This window comes from Lucilia sericata, unplaced genomic scaffold, assembly GCF_015586225.1.
Source record: "Lucilia sericata isolate MDLA Ls3-8-SP2 unplaced genomic scaffold, ASM1558622v1 Contig001643F_arrow, whole genome shotgun sequence".
NCBI classification, from domain to species: Eukaryota; Metazoa; Arthropoda; class Insecta; order Diptera; family Calliphoridae; genus Lucilia; species Lucilia sericata.
In genome coordinates, this window is record NW_023995557.1 from 25,186 (window position 1) to 46,748 (window position 21,563).

The 21,563-nt window shown below is 30.3% G+C and overlaps 2 protein-coding genes across 2 annotated transcripts; both read left to right on the plus strand.

The window, feature by feature from the left end:
* The first annotated feature begins 184 nt into the window (after positions 1-184).
* On the plus strand, positions 185-725 carry LOC119612288. Its single transcript, XM_037968044.1, has 3 exons — positions 185-321; positions 383-515; positions 574-725. The coding sequence occupies exons 1-3, from the start codon at positions 222-224 to the stop codon at positions 695-697; spliced, it is 357 nt and encodes a 118-aa protein (XP_037823972.1). The 5' UTR covers positions 185-221; the 3' UTR covers positions 698-725.
* Positions 726-6,327: 5,602 nt separating this feature from the next.
* Positions 6,328-11,691, plus strand: LOC119612283. Its single transcript, XM_037968040.1, has 3 exons — positions 6,328-6,593; positions 6,674-6,806; positions 11,433-11,691. Exons 1-3 carry the CDS (start codon positions 6,503-6,505, stop codon positions 11,548-11,550), a joined length of 342 nt encoding a protein of 113 aa, XP_037823968.1. The 5' UTR covers positions 6,328-6,502; the 3' UTR covers positions 11,551-11,691.
* The last annotated feature ends 9,872 nt before the right edge of the window (positions 11,692-21,563 follow it).

A 21,563-nucleotide genomic window follows, 5' to 3' on the forward strand; every position in this document is an offset into this window, starting at 1 on the left:
ATACTTTTTTATTAAAAATAACTAATAAAAATATTGTTTTTAGTTTACCTTTTGTATATTTAACCTAGTAATCTATATATTAAGCTGATCTTTTTCAAGGTCAGCTAAAAAGCTTGGTTTCATTGATAAGAGGGAATTTAGATTGTTTTTTAGAAAAGATAAGGACTTTAATTTTGGTTCCAAACTTTTATTTATGTTTTCTTTAATTAGTTTTAATTAAAATGTTTAAGCAACGACAAGTATTTTTAGCATTATTGGCCGTAGTTGCTGTAAATGCTGCCAGTTTTAGTTTACAGTACAAGGGCAATATGAGACATCCAGGTAAATCAGTATAACTCTTTTCTCTATATATTGTTTTATATAACTTTGTTTCTTTTCATAGATCTCCCCAATCATTGTTATTTTACCGATCATGATCTCACGATTCCCTTCAATAAGACCCTCTATCCTACCAATTTAAAGAATACCTGTATTAAAGTATTTTGTCGTGAGGATTATGTATTGGAAATTAGACAGTAAGTGGTTTGTTTAATTAATTGTTTATTGTTGTTATATATCCAATATAATTTTCAGTTGTGAAAATCTGGCTCCAAATCGTGTCTGTCATCATACTGCTTACGATTATACCCAACCGTTCCCTGACTGTTGTCCCATAGTTACATGTGAGGATAGAGTTTTGCGTAATCCAAATTATTAAAATAAATAATATTTAACATCAAACAAAATATATCAATTATTTCTAAAGTGAACTTAGGATCAATTGTAATCCGGTATAAAGTCTGGACTATAACACAGTTCATAGCTTGGACTATAGTATAGAAAATAGTCTGAATTATAGTCAGAACTGTAATTTGAACTATAATAGCTTATAGTAAAGACTATAGTCTGGTCTATAGTCAGGACTTTAGTATATATATGTAATCCGGTATAAAGTCTGGACTATAACACAGTTCATAGCTTGGCTATAGTATAGACAATAGTCTGAACTATAGTCCGAACTGTAATTTGAACTATAATAGTTTATAGTAAAGACTATAGTCTGGTCTATAGTCAGGACTTTAGTATAGACTATAGTATTGAATATAGAATGGACTGTAGTATAGACTATAGTTTGGACTATAGTACAGAATATAGTTTGAACTATAGTATAGACTATAGTCTACTTATATAGTCTGGACTTTTGTATAGACTATAATCTGGACTTTTGTATAGACTATAGTCTGGACTATAGTATAGAATATGGTGTGGTCTATAGTCTGGCCTATAGTATGGAGTATACTATAGACTATAGTCTGTATAGTAGAATAGACTAAAGTCTGAACTATAGTATGGTGGAATAGTGGAATAGACTAAAGTCTAGACTATAGTATAGAGTATATTCTGGACTATAGTCTATGCTTTAGTCTGGACTATAGAATTGAGTATAGTGTGGACTATAGTATTGACTCTAGTCTGGATATTGTATAGACTATAGTCTGGACTATAGTATATACTATAGCCTTGTCTATATACTGGACTATAGTCTAGTCTATATTCTGGACTATATTTTAGTGTATTGTTTGGCCTATAGTTTAGTCTATAATCGTTACTATAGTCTAGCCTATAGTTTGAAATATGGTATAAACTCTGGACTAAAGTCTGGACTATATTATATACTATAGTCTGAACTATAATATAGACTATCGTTTAGTCTATAGTCTGGACTATAGGTTAGTCTATAGTTTGGACTATGATTTAGTTTATAGTATGGACTATAGTTTAATCTACAGTCTGGACATTTGTCTAGTCTATACTCCGGACTATAGTCTAGCCTATAGTCTGCGCTGCAGTTTAGTCTTTAGTTTAGACTATAGTCTGCATTGTGGTTTAGCCTTTATACTGGACTATAGTTTAGTTTATAGTTTGGTCCTTTGTCTAGTCCATACTGCGGACTATAGTTTTGTCTATACTCCGGACTATAGTCTAATCCATAGTCTGGACTAAAGTCTAGCCTATTGTGTGGACAATTGTCTAGCCTATATTCTGGACTAGTCAATAAACTTTACAATAGTCTAGTTAACCGCCTGGACTTTTGTCTGGTCAATAATCTATAGTGTGGACTATAATACAGATCGGATTATAGTCTAAAATATAGACCACTGGCCAGTCCATGATATTCTCTAGAGTATAGATTATAAAATAAATAAGCCATAGTATATTACTATATACTGTGGGATAGATTGGACAAGATTCCAGTCAACAATAATGACTAATGTTAAATCTGTAATAAAGTCTAGCCTAGTCATTAAACTATAATCCGCAGTGTCTTTATAAATATTTAAATTAACGGTTTTAATGCTTATTTAATTATATTTATTAAAAAAAAAACTATTGTTCGGTTCTGTTTTATTGTTAAACAAAATAAAACAGGTTTATAATCAAGTCAATATTGAAACTTGTTTTTCTTTCCGAATAATTTAAGCAAATATAAACAAAATTCAAGCGAATTGAGAAAAAAAAAAAACATTAAAATATAAACTTGATAAAAAAAAAATAGGTCAGTAATATAAATAAAACTGATTCGATGATGATGATGTCAAAATATTATAATAATTATAAGTATTCAAAATCAATATTTATGTAAATCATTTTCAATACTAGAGAAATAAACACTTAATAAATTATTAATATTAATTTATCGTGAACACACTTCAAAGACGGAAATTAATTGATTAATAACTATTTACATTATTTTCAAATGTCTAGCTGTCTTTAGCTTCTCCAGATGTTATCTTGATTAGGGGTCATTATCTCCGTTAATAGTTAAGTGTTTAAGTTAAATTTACTACTTTAACGTTAAAGCTAGGTTGAATTACAAAACGGCACCAGTCTGTCTAATAGTTAATGCGCAAAGTCTTAATTTTTCTTGATCTCCCACTTAAAAACAAAACCCTCAATATTTTTCTTAATTCCCCGTAAAACCCTTAAAATTTAAGTTTCAAGTTTAATGTTTATTAATATTTGCTTTTTAACAAAGTATTAAACATTTATTTGTCTTAAACAAATTAACATTTCTTATTTAAATATCATATTAAATAATAACTTGTAGTGATAAGTATAAGGTGTCATTACAACTTTTTATATCTTTTTTAAAGTTATGATAATATTTACTAAGAATTTTAACGGGATTTTTTATACTAAAAAATTAAAGTAAACTGTCAAGGTCATGAATTTCTTTGTGAAAACAAAGTAAATAAAAGTATTTTTATAAACTTTTACTGGATATTGAATAGACTACATATATAGTCCAGAATTTAGACTATAGATTAGATAGGACTATAGACTACTCTATAGATTACACTATAGACTAGATTATAGTCTTGACTTGACCACAGACTAAACCATAAACTAGACTATAGAGTAGACTGTAGATTAGACTATAGACTATACTATAGCCTAGACCATAGACTGGACCACACACTAGGCCATAGGCTACACTATAGACAAGACTATAGACTAGACTATAGAATAGGCTATAGACAGGACTATAGACTAGATAATAGATTAGATAGCAGGCTAGATTAAACATAAGACTTTAGACTAGACTACAAATTGCACAATAGACTGGACTATAGATTAGACTATAGACTAGACCATAACCTAGTCTAAATACTAAACTATAGATCAGACTCCAGAATAGATTATAGAATGGACCATAGACAGGACTATAGACTACATAATAGATTAGATTAAACACAAGACTATAGACTAGACTACAAACTGCACTATAGACTAGGCTATAGATTAGGCCGTAGGCCAAACTATAGATTCGATTACAGAGAAGATTTTAGACCAGACTATAAACAAGACTATGGACTAGAATATAGACTAGACTCTATATTGGACGATAGACTACACAATGGACTAGACTATGGAATAGACTATAAACTAGACTATAGTTACTATAGACTACACTATATACTAGACTATAGACTAGACTATAGACTAGACTATAGACTAGACTATAGACTAGACTATAGACTAGATTATACTTAGACTAGACCATAGACTAGACTATAGACTAGACTATAGACTAGACTATAGAATAGACTATATACCAGACTATAGACAAGACTGTAGACTAGACTGTACACTAAATTATAGATTTGACTATAGACTCGACTGTAGACTGGATTATAGACTAGATTATAGACTAGACTATAGACTAGACTACAGACTAGACTAAAGACTAGACTAAAGACTAGACTATAGACTAGTCCAGACTATAGACTAGACTATAGTCCAGACTATAGACTAGGCTATAGTTTAGACTATGGACTAGGCTATAGACTAGACTATAGTCCAGACTATAGACTAGACTATAGTCCACACTGTAGACTATATTCTACACTATAGACTAGACTATATTCTACATTATACACTAGACTATAGTCTACACTATAGACTAGATTATAGTCCAGACTATAGACTAGACTATAGTCCAGACTATAGACTAGACTATAGTCCAGATTATAGACTAGACTATAGTCCAGACTATAGACTGAACTATAGTCCAGACTATAGACTGAACTATAGTTCAGACTATAGACTGAACTATAGTCCAGACTATAGACTGAACTATAGTCCAGACTATAGACTGAACTATAGTCCAGACTATAGACTGAACTATAGTCCAGACTATAGACTGAACTATAGTCCAGACTATAGACTGAACTATAGTCCAGACTATAAACTACACTATAGTCTACAGTCAAATCTATAGTTTAGTCTACAGTCTTGTCTATAGTCTAGACTATAGACTATACTATATACTAGACTATAGACAAGACTGTAGACTATACTGTAGACTAAACTATAGATTTGACTATAGACTCGACTGTAGACTGGACTATAGACAAGACTATAGACTAGATTATAGACTAGACTATAGTCCAGATTATAGACTAGACTATAGTCCAGACTATAGACCGAACTATAGTACAGACTATAGACTGAACTATAGTCCAGACTATAGACTGAACTATAGACTGAACTATAGTCCAGACTATAGACTGAACTATAGTCCAGACTATAGACTGAACTATAGTCCAGACTATAGACTGAACTATAGTCCAGACTATAGACTAGACTATAGTCCAGACAATAGACTAGACTATAGTCCAGATTATAGACTAGACTATAGTCCAGACTATAGACCGAACTATAGTCCAGACTATAGACTGAACTATAGTCCAGACTATAGACTGAACTATAGTCCAGACTATAGACCGAACTATAGTCCAGACTATAGACTGAACTATAGTCCAGACTATAGACTGAACTATAGTCCAGACTATATACTGAACTATAGTCCAGACTATAGACTAGACTATAGTCCAGACTATAAACTAGACTATAATCCAGACTAAAGACTATACTATAATCCAGACTAAAGTCCAGACTATAGACTAGACTATAGTCCAGACTATAGACTAGACTATAGTCCAGACTATAGACTAGACTATAGTCCAGACTATAGGCCAGACTATACTCCAGACTATAGGCTAGACTGTAGTCCAGACTATAGAGTACGTTTTAGTTCAGTTTGTCGTCCAGGCTATAGATTAAGTAATAAAATTTAAAAAAAAAACTTTTTTTTAATTAACTAACATTTTCTTTGGAGTTTAACAAATATAATTTATTATTATTAGTTCCTCCTAAATATTTTTTTGCCACATTTAATCAATTGTTTTCTATTAAAAGTTATTGCTTTGCAAATATTTATATTTAATAATAAATATCTGTATTTAAATAATAAACAAAATCTTGTTTAAATTTTTTTTCTAACAGTTCACTCACCACGATCTTTTTTTATTGTAGAATTTAATTAGACAGATTCTTCGAAAGAAAAAAATGGGTATTTTTAATTAAACTCTTAGCAAAATGAGAACAATAGAAAAAGAGATAGAGAGAAACAAATTAGACAGTAGCTTTACTAGAGATAAATATTAAGGAAGATCACAGATCATGTTTAATGCACTAATATTTCGATCTTGCTTGGTGTTATTATGGCAATTGATTTCAAAAGTTTTTAGATTTTTTTCTTTAATTTTCATATCTTAAGCCTTTATTCCGTTTTAATTAATACTCTGTGATTGTCCTAATTTTTAGTAATCACTTTAATTAAAACTTACAAAATGCTTGTAGATTTTTTACACAAAATATATCCAACAACTACTTTTTTACTGCATTTACGTATTCAGTATTCTTTATAATAAAAGTTTTGTATGTAGGTAGTAAGATAACAATAAAAAAAAAAAACAATAATTAATTTTATATAAAAGCAACAAAAATTAATTGAATCTACAACAGTCACTCGCCAATTGAGTCGCTCTCACGATCGTCATTTCAAAAACTAACGTTTATTTCCGTTCAAGTGTTTTTACTTTTAGTTCAAGAAAAACTAAAGCGCGAAAGTGTTTTTATAAAAATTCAGAAAATATTAAAGAAAATTTATCTAAAAATGAATTTTTTAATAAATTTATTTGCTTTAAGCCTTGTGCTCGGTTTGGCTCTGGCTGATGTGCGTTATCGTGGCAATGCCGTTCACAAAGGTGTGTTAAAGAAGAAATTTGATGTCAAAATTTAATTTTATTAATATGGAAAAAAATACTTTAAAAATGTAATATTTTAGATTATCCCAATCAGTGTTACTATGAAGAATTACAGCAGGCAATACCCATTAATCAATCTTTTACACCCCTCAATCGGGAGGGTCATTGTGAACGCATATTCTGCCGTCCGGATTATGTTTTAGTTATGGAATTGTAAGTTTAAAAAATTAATCAGACATCAGTACAAACTACAGACAATAGACCGGTCTAGACTGTGGACTAGCGGATAGCCAAGACTATAGACTAGATTATAGGGTAGGCTATGTACTAAAATATAGACCAGACTATAGACTAGACTATAGACTAGACTATAGACTAGACTATAGTCTAGACTATAGACTAGACTATAGACTAGACTATAGACTAGACTATAGACTAGACTATAGACTAGACTATAGACTAGACTATAGACTAGACTATAGACTAGACTATAGACTGGACTATAGACTAGACTATAGACTAGACTATAGACTAGACTATAGACTAGACTATAGACTAGACTATAGATTAGACTTTAGACTACTATAGACTAGACTATAGACTGGACTATAGACTAGACTATAGACTAGACTAGAAGCTATAGACTAGACTATAGACTAGACTATAGACTAGACTATAGACTAGACTATAGACTAGACTATAGACTAGACTATAGACTAGACTATGACTAGACTAGACTATAGACTAGACTATAGACTAGACTATAGACTAGACTATAGACTAGACTATAGACTAGACTATAGACTAGACTATAGACTAGACTATAGACTAGACTATAGACTAGACTATAGACTAGACTATAGACTAGACTATAGACTAGACTATAGACTAGACTATAGACTAGACTATAGACTAGACTATAGACTAGACTATAGACTAGACTATAGACTAGACTATAGACTAGACTATAGACTAGACTATAGACTAGACTATAGACTAGACTATAGACTAGACTATAGACTAGACTATAGACTAGACTATAGACTAGACTATAGACTAGACTATAGACTAGACTATAGACTAGACTATAGACTAGACTATAGACTAGACTATAGACTAGACTATAGACTAGACTATAGACTAGACTATAGACTAGACTATAGACTAGACTATAGACTAGACTATAGACTAGACTATAGACTAGACTATAGACTAGACTATAGACTAGACTATAGACTAGACTATAGACTAGACTATAGACTAGACTATAGACTAGACTATAGACTAGACTATAGACTAGACTATAGACTAGACTATTGACTAGACTATAGACTAGACTATAGACTAGACTATAGACTAGACTATACTAGACTATAGACTAGACTATAGACTAGACTATAGACTAGACTATAGACTAGACTATAGACTAGACTATAGACTAGACTACAGACTAGACTATAGACTAGACTATAGACTAGACTATAGACTAGACTATAGACTAGACTATAGACTAGACTAAAGACTAGACTATAGACTAGACTATAGACTAGACTATAGACTAGACTATAGACTAGACTATAGACTAGACTATAGACTAGACTATAGACTAGACTATAGACTAGACTATAGACTAGACTATAGACTAGACTATAGACTAGACTATAGACTAGACTATAGACTAGACTATAGACTAGACTATAGACTAGACTGTAGACTAGTCTATAGACTAGACTATAGACTAGACTATAGACTAGACTATAGACTAGACTATAGACTAGACTATAGACTAGACTATAGACTATACTACAGACTAGACTATAGACTAGACTATAGACTAGACTATAGACTAGACTATAGACTAGACTATAGACTAGACTATAGACTAGACTATAGACTAGACTATAGACTAGACTATAGACTAGACTATAGACTAGACTATAGACTAGACTATAGACTAGACTATAGACTAGACTATAGACTAGACTATAGACTAGACTATAGACTAGACTATAGACTAGACTATAGACTAGACTATAGACTAGACTATAGACTAGACTATAGACTAGACTATAGACTAGACTATAGACTAGACTATAGACTAGACTATAGATTAGACTATAGACTAGACTATAGACTAGACTATAGACTAGACTATAGACTAGACTATAGACTAGACTATAGACTAGTCTATAGACTAGACTATAGACTAGACTATAGACTAGACTATAACTAGACTATAGACTAGACTATAGACTAGACTATAGACTAGACTACAGACTAGACTATAGACTAGACTATAGACTAGACTATAGACTAGACTATAGACTAGACTATAGACTAGACTATAGACTAGACTATAGACTAGACTATAGACTAGACTATAGACTAGACTATAGACTAGACTATAGACTAGACTATAGACTAGACTATAGACTAGACTATGGACTAGACTATAGACTAGACTATAGACTAGACTATAGACTAGACTATAGACTAGACTATAGACTTGACTATAGACTAGACTATAGACTAGACTATAGACTTGACTATAGACTTGACTATAGACTAGACTATAGACTAGACTATAGACTAGACTATAGACTAGACTATAGACTAGACTATAGACTAGACTATAGACTAGACTATAGACTAGACTAGACTAGACTATAGACTAGACTATAGACTAGACTATAGACTAGACTATAGACTAGACTATAGACTAGACTATAGACTAGACTATAGACTAGACTATAGACTAGACTATAGACTAGACTATAGACTAGACTATAGACTAGACTATAGACTAGACTATAGACTAGACTATAGACTAGACTATAGACTAGACTATAGACTAGACTATAGACTAGACTATAGACTAGACTATAGACTAGACTATAGACTAGACTATAGACTAGACTATAGACTAGACTATAGACTAGACTATAGACTAGACTATAGACTAGACTATAGACTAGACTATAGACTAGACTATAGACTAGACTATAGACTAGACTATAGACTAGACTATAGACTAGACTATAGACTAGACTATAGACTAGACTATAGACTAGACTATAGACTAGACTATAGACTAGACTATAGACTAGACTATAGACTAGACTATAGACTAGACTATAGACTAGACTATAGACTAGACTATAGACTAGACTATAGACTAGACTATAGACTAGACTATAGACTAGACATAGACTAGACTATAGACTAGACTATAGACTAGACTATAGACTAGACTATAGACTAGACTATAGACTAGACTATAGACTAGACTATAGACTAGACTATAGACTAGACTATAGACTAGACTATAGACTAGACTATAGACTAGACTATAGACTAGACTATAGACATAGACTAGACTGACTATAGACTAGACTATAGACTAGACTATAGACTAGACTATAGACTAGACTATAGACTAGACTATAGACTAGACTATAGACTAGACTAGACTATAGACTAGACTAGACTATAGACTATAGACTAGACTAGACTAGACTAGACTAGACTATAGACTAGACTAGACTAGACTATAGACTAGACTATAGACTAGACTATAGACTAGACTATAGACTAGACTATAGACTAGACTATAGACTAGACTAGACTATAGACTAGACTATAGACTAGACTATAGACTAGACTATAGACTAGACTATAGACTAGACTAGACTATAGACTAGACTATAGACTAGACTATAGACTAGACTATAGACTAGACTATAGACTAGACTATAGACTAGACTATAGACTAGACTATAGACTAGACTATAGACTAGACTATAGACTAGACTATAGACTAGACTATAGACTAGACTATAGACTAGACTATAGACTAGACTATAGACTAGACTATAGACTAGACTATAGACTAGACTATAGACTAGACTATAGACTAGACTATAGACTAGACTATAGACTAGACTATAGACTAGACTATAGACTAGACTATAGACTAGACTATAGACTAAACTATAGACTAGACTATAGACTAGACTAGACTATAGACTAGACTATAGACTAGACTATAGACTAGACTATAGACTAGACTATAGACTAGACTATAGACTAGACTATAGACTAGACTATAGACTAAACTATAGACTAGACTATAGACTAGACCATAGACTAGACTATAGACTAGACTATAGACTAGACTATAGACTAGACTATAGACTAGACTATAGACTAGACCATAGACTAGACTATAGACTAGACTATAGACTAGGAACTAATAGACTAGACTATAGACTAGACTATAGACTAGACTATAGACTTGACTATAGGACTAGACTATAGACTAGGACTATAGAATTGACTATAGACTAGACTATAGACTAGACTATAGACTAGATATAGACTAGACTATAGACTAGGACTATAGACTGAACTATAAACTAGGCAATATACTAGACCATAGGCCAGAATTTCGACTAGACAATATACGAAACTATATACTAGACTGTAGTCCAGACTATAGAATAGTCTATAGTACATACTATATAAAAGTCTATAATCCAGGCTATATTCCAGACTGTAGATCCAGACTATATTCTAGGCTATAAACTAGACTATACAAGACTATAGTCCATACTATAGGCTATACTAAAGATTAGACTATAGACCAGATTAAACTAAGTACAGAAATACTGTAGTTCAGACTTTAAATTACAATTTAAATCAGGTCATAGTCTTGACTATCGTATCGACTATTGCTTAAATTATAGTGGAGATGATATATGTATATGTTGGACTATAGTCCAAGCTATTTATAATGTAATAGTAAAATTGCACTTTTATTTGTTTTCCTTCCTTTTCCAGCTGTGGCCGCCACAATATAGTACCCAATGCCACCTGCAGCATTGAATCGGATATGCGTCAACCCTATCCCGATTGTTGTCCTCAACGTGTCTGTCAAAACGATAATAATTTTATATGAATATGGAAAAAAACCAAAACTCCACCAAAGATTCCAATAATTACTAAAAAAAAGTATTAAGAAAATATGTTAATGTTTAAATTTGTTAATACAAGAAATTTTATAAAAATTTTGTTAAATAAAAATGTTGTTAATTTTTAATAAAAAGAGCTTTATTTAGAAAATTTCAAATTAAGACAAAGTGACTGGGAATAAGTAGGAGAGGCCCGTCTGTATTTATGATTCAAGAATCTGTATTACAAACTTAACTGATCTTTCTTAATATTTTTCTCATTTATATCCATATCACTTGAATCACACATTAATTATTGTTGTTGTACAATCATCTTTAAATAAATGAGTTAATTGTTTAAATGTTTAGTTGTTTATGTGATTTATATGCGCATAACAAAAATAATTAACATTTTACAAAGTATTCTAACCGTCTGTAGTAAATTTATTCAAAATCTCTTGGCGGATTTCAATGCAATTTGAAAAATTATCTACTACGGATAACACATAGAACGCAATAAATTTAGGCACGAAAAATACGTTATTTATAAAGTAAATATTTATTCTTTTCACAAATAACACTTTATTGTATAATCTTCAAAATTATTCCAAAAACGAATAACAATTGATTACATATTATCGAAGTGTTTTTAACAGCGCAATTAATAATGCAATTAATCACAAACATTTTTACAAATTATTTTTTTAATGTCTATAGAATAGACTAAAGTCTAGTCTATAGAATAGACTAAAGTCTAGTCTATAGAATAGACTAAAGTCTAGTCTATAGAATAGACTAAAGTCTAGTCTATAGAATAGACTAAAGTCTAGTCTATAGAATAGACTAAAGTCTAGTCTATAGAATAGACTAAAGTCTAGTCTATAGAATAGACTAAAGTCTAGTCTATAGAATAGACTAAAGTCTAGTCTATAGAATAGACTAAAGTCTAGTCTATAGAATAGACTAAAGTCTAGTCTATAGAATAGACTAAAGTCTAGTCTATAGAATAGACTAAAGTCTAGTCTATAGAATAGACTAAAGTCTAGTCTATAGAATAGACTAAAGTCTAGTCTATAGAATAGACTAAAGTCTAGTCTATAGAATAGACTAAAGTCTAGTCTATAGAATAGACTAAAGTCTAGTCTATAGAATAGACTAAAGTCTAGTCTATAGAATAGACTAAAGTCTAGTCTATAGAATAGACTAAAGTCTAGTCTATAGAATAGACTAAAGTCTAGTCTATAGAATAGACTAAAGTCTAGTCTAAAGAATAGACTAAAGTCTAGTCTATAGAATAGACTAAAGTCTAGTCTATAGAATAGACTAAAGTCTAGTCTATAGAACAGACTAAAGTCTAGTCTATAGAATAGACTAAAGTCTAGTCTATAGAATAGACTAAAGTCTAGTCTATAGAATAGACTAAAGTCTAGTCTAAAGAATAGACTAAAGTCTAGTCTATAGAATAGACTAAAGTCTATAGAATAGACTAAACTCTAGTCCATAGAATAGACTAAAGTCTAGTCTATAGAATAGACTAAAGTCTAGTCTATAGAATAGACTAAAGTCTAGTCTATAGAATAGACTAAAGTCTAGTCTATAGAATAGACTAAAGTCTAGTCTATAGAATAGACTAAAGTCTAGTCTATAGAATAGACTAAAGTCTAGTCTATAGAATAGACTAAAGTCTAGTCTATAGAATAGACTAAAGTCTAGTCTATAGAATAGACTAAAGTCTAGTCTATAGAATAGACTAAAGTCTAGTCTATAGAATAGACTAAAGTCTAGTCTATAGAATAGACTAAAGTCTAGTCTATAGAATAGACTAAAGTCTAGTCTATAGAATAGACTAAAGTCTAGTCTATAGAATAGACTAAAGTCTAGTCTATAGAATAGACTAAAGTCTAGTCTATAGAATAGACTAAAGTCTAGTCTATAGAATAGACTAAAGTCTAGTCTATAGAATAGACTAAAGTCTAGTCTATAGAATAGACTAAAGTCTAGTCTATAGTAATAGACTAAAGTCTAGTCTATAGAATAGACTAAAGTCTAGTCTATAGAATAGACTAAAGTCTAGTCTATAGAATAGACTAAAGTCTAGTCTATAGAATAGACTAAAGTCTAGTCTATAGAATAGACTAAAGTCTAGTCTATAGAATAGACTAAAGTCTAGTCTATAGAATAGACTAAAGTCTAGTCTATAGAATAGACTAAAGTCTAGTCTATAGAATAGACTAAAGTCTAGTCTATAGAATAGACTAAAGTCTAGTCTATAGAATAGACTAAAGTCTAGTCTATAGAATAGACTAAAGTCTAGTCTATAGAATAGACTAAAGTCTAGTCTATAGAATAGACTAAAGTCTAGTCTATAGAATAGACTAAAGTCTAGTCTATAGAATAGACTAAACTCTAGTCTATAGAATAGACTAAACTCTAGTCTATAGAATAGACTAAAGTCTAGTCTATAGAATAGACTAAACTCTAGTCTATAGAATAGACTAAAGTCTAGTCTATAGAATAGACTAAAGTCTAGTCTATAGAATAGACTAAAGTCTAGTCTATAGAATAGACTAAAGTCTAGTCTATAGAATAGACTAAAGTCTAGTCTATAGAATAGACTAAAGTCTAGTCTATAGAATAGACTAAAGTCTAGTCTATAGAATAGACTAAAGTCTAGTCTATAGAATAGACTAAAGTCTAGTCTATAGAATAGACTAAAGTCTAGTCTATAGAATAGACTAAAGTCTAGTCTATAGTATAGACTAAAGTCTAGTCTATAGAATAGACTAAAGTCTAGTCTATAGAATAGACTAAAGTCTAGTCTATAGAATAGACTAAAGTCTAGTCTATAGTATTGACTAAAGTCTAGTCTATAGAATAGACTAAAGTCTAGTCTATAGAATAGACTAAAGTCTAGTCTATAGAATAGACTAAAGTCTAGTCTATAGAATAGACTAAAGTCTAGTCTATAGAATAGACTAAAGTCTAGTCTATAGAATAGACTAAAGTCTAGTCTATAGAATAGACTAAAGTCTAGTCTATAGAATAGACTAAAGTCTAGTCTATAGAATAGACTAAAGTCTAGTCTATAGAATAGACTAAAGTCTAGTCTATAGAATAGACTAAAGTCTAGTCTATAGAATAGACTAAAGTCTAGTCTATAGAATAGACTAAAGTCTAGTCTATAGAATAGACTAAAGTCTAGTCTATAGAATAGACTAAAGTCTAGTCTATAGAATAGACTAAAGTCTAGTCTATAGAATAGACTAAAGTCTAGTCTATAGAATAGACTAAAGTCTAGTCTATAGAATAGAATAGACTAAAGTCTAGTCTATAGAATAGACTAAGTCTAGTCTATAGAATAGACTAAAGTCTAGTCTATAGAATAGACTAAAGTCTAGTCTATAGAATAGACTAAAGTCTAGTCTATAGAATAGACTAAAGTCTAGTCTATAGAATAGACTAAAGTCTAGTCTATAGAATAGGCTTAAGCTTAGTCAATAGAATAGACTAAAGTCTAGTCTATAGAATAGAATAGACTAAAGTTTAGTCTATTGAATAGAATAGACTAAGGTCTAGTCTATTGAATAGAATAGACTAAAGTCTAGTCTATAGAATAGACTAAAGTCTAGTCTATAGAATAGACTAAAGTCTAGTCTATAGAATAGACTAAAGTCCAGTCTATAGAATAGACTAAAGTCTAGTCTATAGAATAGACTAAAGTCTAGTCTATAGAATATACTAAAGTCTAGTCTATACAATAGACTAAAGACTAGTCTAAATAATAGACTAAAGTCTAGTCTATAGCATAGACTAAACTCTAGTCTATAGAATAGACTAAAGTCTGGTCTAGTCTATAGAATAGAATAGACTAAAGTTTAGTCTATTGAATAGAATAGACTAAGGTCTAGTCTATTGAATAGAATAGACTAAAGTCTAGTCTATAGAATAGACTAAACTCTAGTCTATAGAATAGACTAAAGTCTAGTCTATAGAATAGACTAAAGTCTAGTCTATAGAATAGACTAAAGTCTAGTCTATAGAATCGACTAAAGTCTAGTCTATAGAATAGACTAAAGTCTAGTCTATAGAATAGACTAAAGTCTAGTCTATAGAATAGACTAAAGTCTAGTCTATAGAATAGACTAATGTCTAGTCTATAGAATAGACTAAAGTCTAGTCTATAGAATAGACTAAAGTCTAGTCTATAGAATAGACTAAAGTCTAGTCTATAGAATAGACTAAAGTCTAGTCTATAGAATAGACTAAAGTCTAGTCTATAGAATAGACTAAAGTCTAGTCTATAGAATAGGCTTAAGCTTAGTCAATAGAATAGACTAAAGTCTAGTCTATAGAATAGAATAGACTAAAGTTTAGTCTATTGAATAGAATAGACTAAGGTCTAGTCTATTGAATAGAATAGACTAAAGTCTAGTCTATAGAATAGACTAAAGTCTAGTCTATAGAATAGACTAAGTCTAGTCTATAGAATAGACTAAAGTCCAGTCTATAGAATAGACTAAAGTCTAGTCTATAGAATAGACTAAAGTCTAGTCTATAGAATATACTAAAGTCTAGTCTATACAATAGACTAAAGACTAGTCTAAATAATAGACTAAAGTCTAGTCTATAGCATAGACTAAAGTCTAGTCTATAGAATAGACTAAAGTCTGGTCTAGTCTATAGAATAGAATAGACTAAAGTTTAGTCTATTGAATAGAATAGACTAAGGTCTAGTCTATTGAATAGAATAGACTAAAGTCTAGTCTATAGAATAGACTAAACTCTAGTCTATAGAATAGACTAAAGTCTAGTCTATAGAATAGACTAAAGTCTAGTCTATAGAATAGACTAAACTCTAGTCTATAGAATAGACTAAACTCTAGTCTATAGAATAGACTAAAGTCTAGTCTATAGAATAGACTAAACTCTAGTCTATAGAATAGACTAAAGTCTAGTCTATAGAATAGACTAAAGTCTAGTCTATAGAATAGACTAAAGTCTAGTCTATAGAATAGACTAAAGTCTAGTCTATAGAATAGACTAAAGTCTAGTCTATAGAATAGACTAAAGTCTAGTCTATAGAATAGACTAAAGTCTAGTCTATAGAATAGACTAAAGTCTAGTCTATAGAATAGACTAAAGTCTAGTCTATAGAATAGACTAAAGTCTAGTCTATAGAATAGACTAAAGTCTAGTCTATAGTATAGACTAAAGTCTAGTCTATAGAATAGACTAAAGTCTAGTCTATAGAATAGACTAAAGTCTAGTCTATAGAATAGACTAAAGTCTAGTCTATAGTATTGACTAAAGTCTAGTCTATAGAATAGACTAAAGTCTAGTCTATAGAATAGACTAAAGTCTAGTCTATAGAATAGACTAAAGTCTAGTCTATAGAATAGACTAAAGTCTAGTCTATAGAATAGACTAAAGTCTAGTCTATAGAATAGACTAAAGTCTAGTCTATAGAATAGACTAAAGTCTAGTCTATAGAATAGACTAAAGTCTAGTCTATAGAATAGACTAAAGTCTAGTCTATAGAATAGACTAAAGTCTAGTCTATAGAATAGACTAAAGTCTAGTCTATAGAATAGACTAAGTCTAGTCTATAGAATAGACTAAAGTCTAGTCTATAGAATAGACTAAAGTCTAGTCTATAGAATAGACTAAAGTCTAGTCTATAGAATAGACTAAAGTCTAGTCTATAGAATAGACTAAAGTCTAGTCTATAGAATAGACTAAATGTCTAGTCTATAGAATAGACTAAAGTCTAGTCTATAGAATAGACTAAAGTCTAGTCTATAGAATAGACTAAAGTCTAGTCTATAGAATAGACTAAAGTCTAGTCTATAGAATAGACTAAAGTCTAGTCTATAGAATAGACTAAAGTCTAGTCTATAGAATAGACTAAAGTCTAGTCTATAGAATAGGCTTAAGCTTAGTCAATAGAATAGACTAAAGTCTAGTCTATAGAATAGAATAGACTAAAGTTTAGTCTATTGAATAGAATAGACTAAGGTCTAGTCTATTGAATAGAATAGACTAAAGTCTAGTCTATAGAATAGACTAAAGTCTAGTCTATAGAATAGACTAAAGTCTAGTCTATAGAATAGACTAAAGTCCAGTCTATAGAATAGACTAAAGTCTAGTCTATAGAATAGACTAAAGTCTAGTCTATAGAATATACTAAAGTCTAGTCTATACAATAGACTAAAGACTAGTCTAAATAATAGACTAAAGTCTAGTCTATAGCATAGACTAAAGTCTAGTCTATAGAATAGACTAAAGTCTGGTCTAGTCTATAGAATAGAATAGACTAAAGTTTAGTCTATTGAATAGAATAGACTAAGGTCTAGTCTATTGAATAGAATAGACTAAAGTCTAGTCTATAGAATAGACTAAACTCTAGTCTATAGAATAGACTAAAGTCTAGTCTATAGAATAGACTAAAGTCTAGTCTATAGAATAGACTAAAGTCTAGTCTATAGAATAGACTAAGTCTAGTCTATAGAATAGACTAAAGTCTAGTCTATAGAATAGACTAAAGTCTAGTCTATAGAATAGACTAAAGTCTAGTCTATAGAATAGACTAATGTCTAGTCTATAGAATAGACTAAAGTCTAGTCTATAGAATAGACTAAAGTCTAGTCTATAGAATAGACTAAGTCTAGTCTATAGAATAGACTAAAGTCTAGTCTATAGAATAGACTAAAGTCTAGTCTATAGAATAGACTAAAGTCTAGTCTATAGAATAGGCTTAAGCTTAGTCAATAGAATAGACTAAAGTCTAGTCTATAGAATAGAATAGACTAAAGTTTAGTCTATTGAATAGAATAGACTAAGGTCTAGTCTATTGAATAGAATAGACTAAAGTCTAGTCTATAGAATAGACTAAAGTCTAGTCTATAGAATAGACTAAAGTCTAGTCTATAGAATAGACTAAAAGTCCAGTCTATAGAATAGACTAAAGTCTAGTCTATAGAATAGACTAAGTCTAGTCTATAGAATATACTAAAGTCTAGTCTATACAATAGACTAAAGACTAGTCTAAATAATAGACTAAAGTCTAGTCTATAGCATAGACTAAAGTCTAGTCTATAGAATAGACTAAAGTCTGGTCTAGTCTATAGAATAGAATAGACTAAAGTTTAGTCTATTGAATAGAATAGACTAAGGTCTAGTCTATTGAATAGAATAGACTAAAGTCTAGTCTATAGAATAGACTAAAGTCTAGTCTATAGAATAGACTAAAGTCTAGTCTATAGAATAGACTAAAGTCTAGTCTATAGAATAGACTAAAGTCTAGTCTATAGAATAGACTAAAGTCTAGTCTATAGAATAGACTAAAGTCTAGTCTATAGAATAGACTAAAGTCTAGTCTATAGAATAGACTAAAGTCTAGTCTATAGAATAGACTAAAGTCTAGTCTATAGAATAGACTAAAGTCTAGTCTATAGAATAGACTAAAGTCTAGTCTATAAGAATAGACTAAAGTCTAGTCTATAGAATAGACTAAAGTCTAGTCTATAGAATAGACTAAAGTCTAGTCTATAGAATAGACTAAAGTCTAGTCTATAGAATAGACTAAAGTCTAGTCTATAGAATAGACTAAAGTCTAGTCTATAGAATAGACTAAAAGTCTAGTCTATAGAATAGACTAAGTCTAGTCTATAGAATAGACTAAAGTCTAGTCTATAGAATAGACTAAAGTCTAGTCTATAGAATAGCTAAGTCTATCTATAGAATAGACTAAAGTCTAGTCTATAGAATAGACTAAAGTCTAGTCTATAGAATAGACTAAAGTCTAGTCTATAGAATAGACTAAAGTCTAGTCTATAGAATAGAACTAAAGTCTAGTCTATAGAATAGACTAAAGTCTAGTCTATAGAATAGACTAAAGTCTAGTCTATAGAATAGACTAAAGTCTAGTCTATAGAATAGACTAAAGTCTAGTCTATAGAATAGACTAAAGTCTAGTCTATAGAATAGACTAAAGTCTAGTCTATAGAATAGACTAAAGTCTAGTCTATAGAATAGACTAAAGTCTAGTCTATAGAATAGACTAAAGTCTAGTCTATAGATAGACTAACTAGTATAGAATAGACTAAAGTCTAGTCTATAGAATAGACTAAAGTCTAGTCTATAGAATAGACTAAAGTCTAGTCTATAGAATAGACTAAAGTCTAGTCTATAGAATAGACTAAAGTCTAGTCTATAGAATAGACTAAAGTCTAGTCTATAGATAGACTAAAGTCTAGTCTATAGAATAGACTAAAGTCTAGTCTATAGAATAGACTAAAGTCTAGTCTATAGAATAGACTAAAGTCTAGTCTATAGAATAGACTAAAGTCTAGTCTATAGAATAGACTAAAGTCTAGTCTATAGAATAGACTAAAGTCTAGTCTATAGAATAGACTAAAGTCTAGTCTATAGAATAGACTAAGTTATAGATAGACTAAAGTCTAGTCTATAGAATAGACTAAAGTCTAGTCTATAGAATAGACTAAAGTCTAGGTCTATAGAATAGACTAAAGTCTAGTCTATAGAATAGACTAAAGTCTAGTCTATAGAATAGACTAAAGTCTAGTCTATAGAATAGACTAAAGTCTAGTCTATAGAATAGACTAAAGTCTAGTCTATAGAATAGACTAAAGTCTAGTCTATAGTATAGACTAAAGTCTAGTCTATAGAATAGACTAAAGTCTAGTCTATAGAATAGACTAAAGTCTAGTCTATAGAATAGACTAAAGTCTAGTCTATAGAATAGACTAAAGTCTAGTCTATAGAATAGACTAAAGTCTAGTCTATAGAATAGACTAAAGTCTAGTCTATAGAATAGACTAAAGTCTAGTCTAAAGAATAGACTAAAGTCTAGTCTATAGAATAGACTAAAGTCTAGTCTATAGAATAGACTAAAGTCTAGTCTATAGAATAGACTAAAGTCTAGTCTATAGAATAGACTAAGTCTAGTCTATAGAATAGACTAAAGTCTAGTCTATAGAATAGACTAAACTCTAGTCTATAGAATAGACTAAAGTCTAGTCTATAGAATAGACTAAAGTCTAGTCTATAGAATAGACTAAAGTCTAGTCTATAGAATAGACTAAAGTCTAGTCTATAGAATAGACTAAAGTCTAGTCTATAGAATAGACTAAAGTCTAGTCTATAGAATAGACTAAAGTCTAGTCTATAGAATAGACTAAAGTCTAGTCTATAGAATAGGCTTAAGCTTAGTCAATAGAATAGACTAAAGTCTAGTCTATAGAATAGAATAGACTAAAGTTTAGTCTATTGAATAGAATAGACTAAGGTCTAGTCTATTGAATAGAATAGACTAAGGTCTAGTCTATTGAATAGAATAGACTAAAGTCTAGTCTATCGAATAGACTAAAGTCTAGTCTATAGAATAGACTAAAGTCCAGTCTATAGAATAGACTAAAGTCTAGTCTATAGAATAGACTAAAGTCTAGTCTATAGAATATACTAAAGTCTAGTCTATACAATAGACTAAAGACTAGTCTAAATAATAGACTAAAGTCTAGTCTATAGCATAGACTAAAGTCTAGTCTATAGAATAGACTAAAGTCTAGTCTATAGAATAGACTAAAGTCTAGTCTAAAGAATAGACTAAAGTCTAGTCTATAGAATAGACTAAAGTCTAGTCTAAAGAATAGACTAATGTCTAGTCTATAGAATAGACTAAAGTCTAGTCTAAAGAATAGACTAAAGTCTAGTCTATAGAATAGACTAAAGTCTAGTCTATAGAATAGACTAAAGTCTAGTCTATAGAATAGACTAAAGTCTAGTCTATAGAATATACTAAAGTCTAATCTATACAATAGACTAAAGACTAGTCTAAATAATAGACTAAAGTCTAGTCTATAGCATAGACTAAAGTCTAGTCTATAGGATAGACTAAAGTCTAGTCTATAGAATAGACTAAAGTCTAGTCTATAGAATAGACTAAAGTCTAGTCTAAAGAATAGACTAAAGTCTAGCCTATAGAATAGACTAAAGTCTAGTC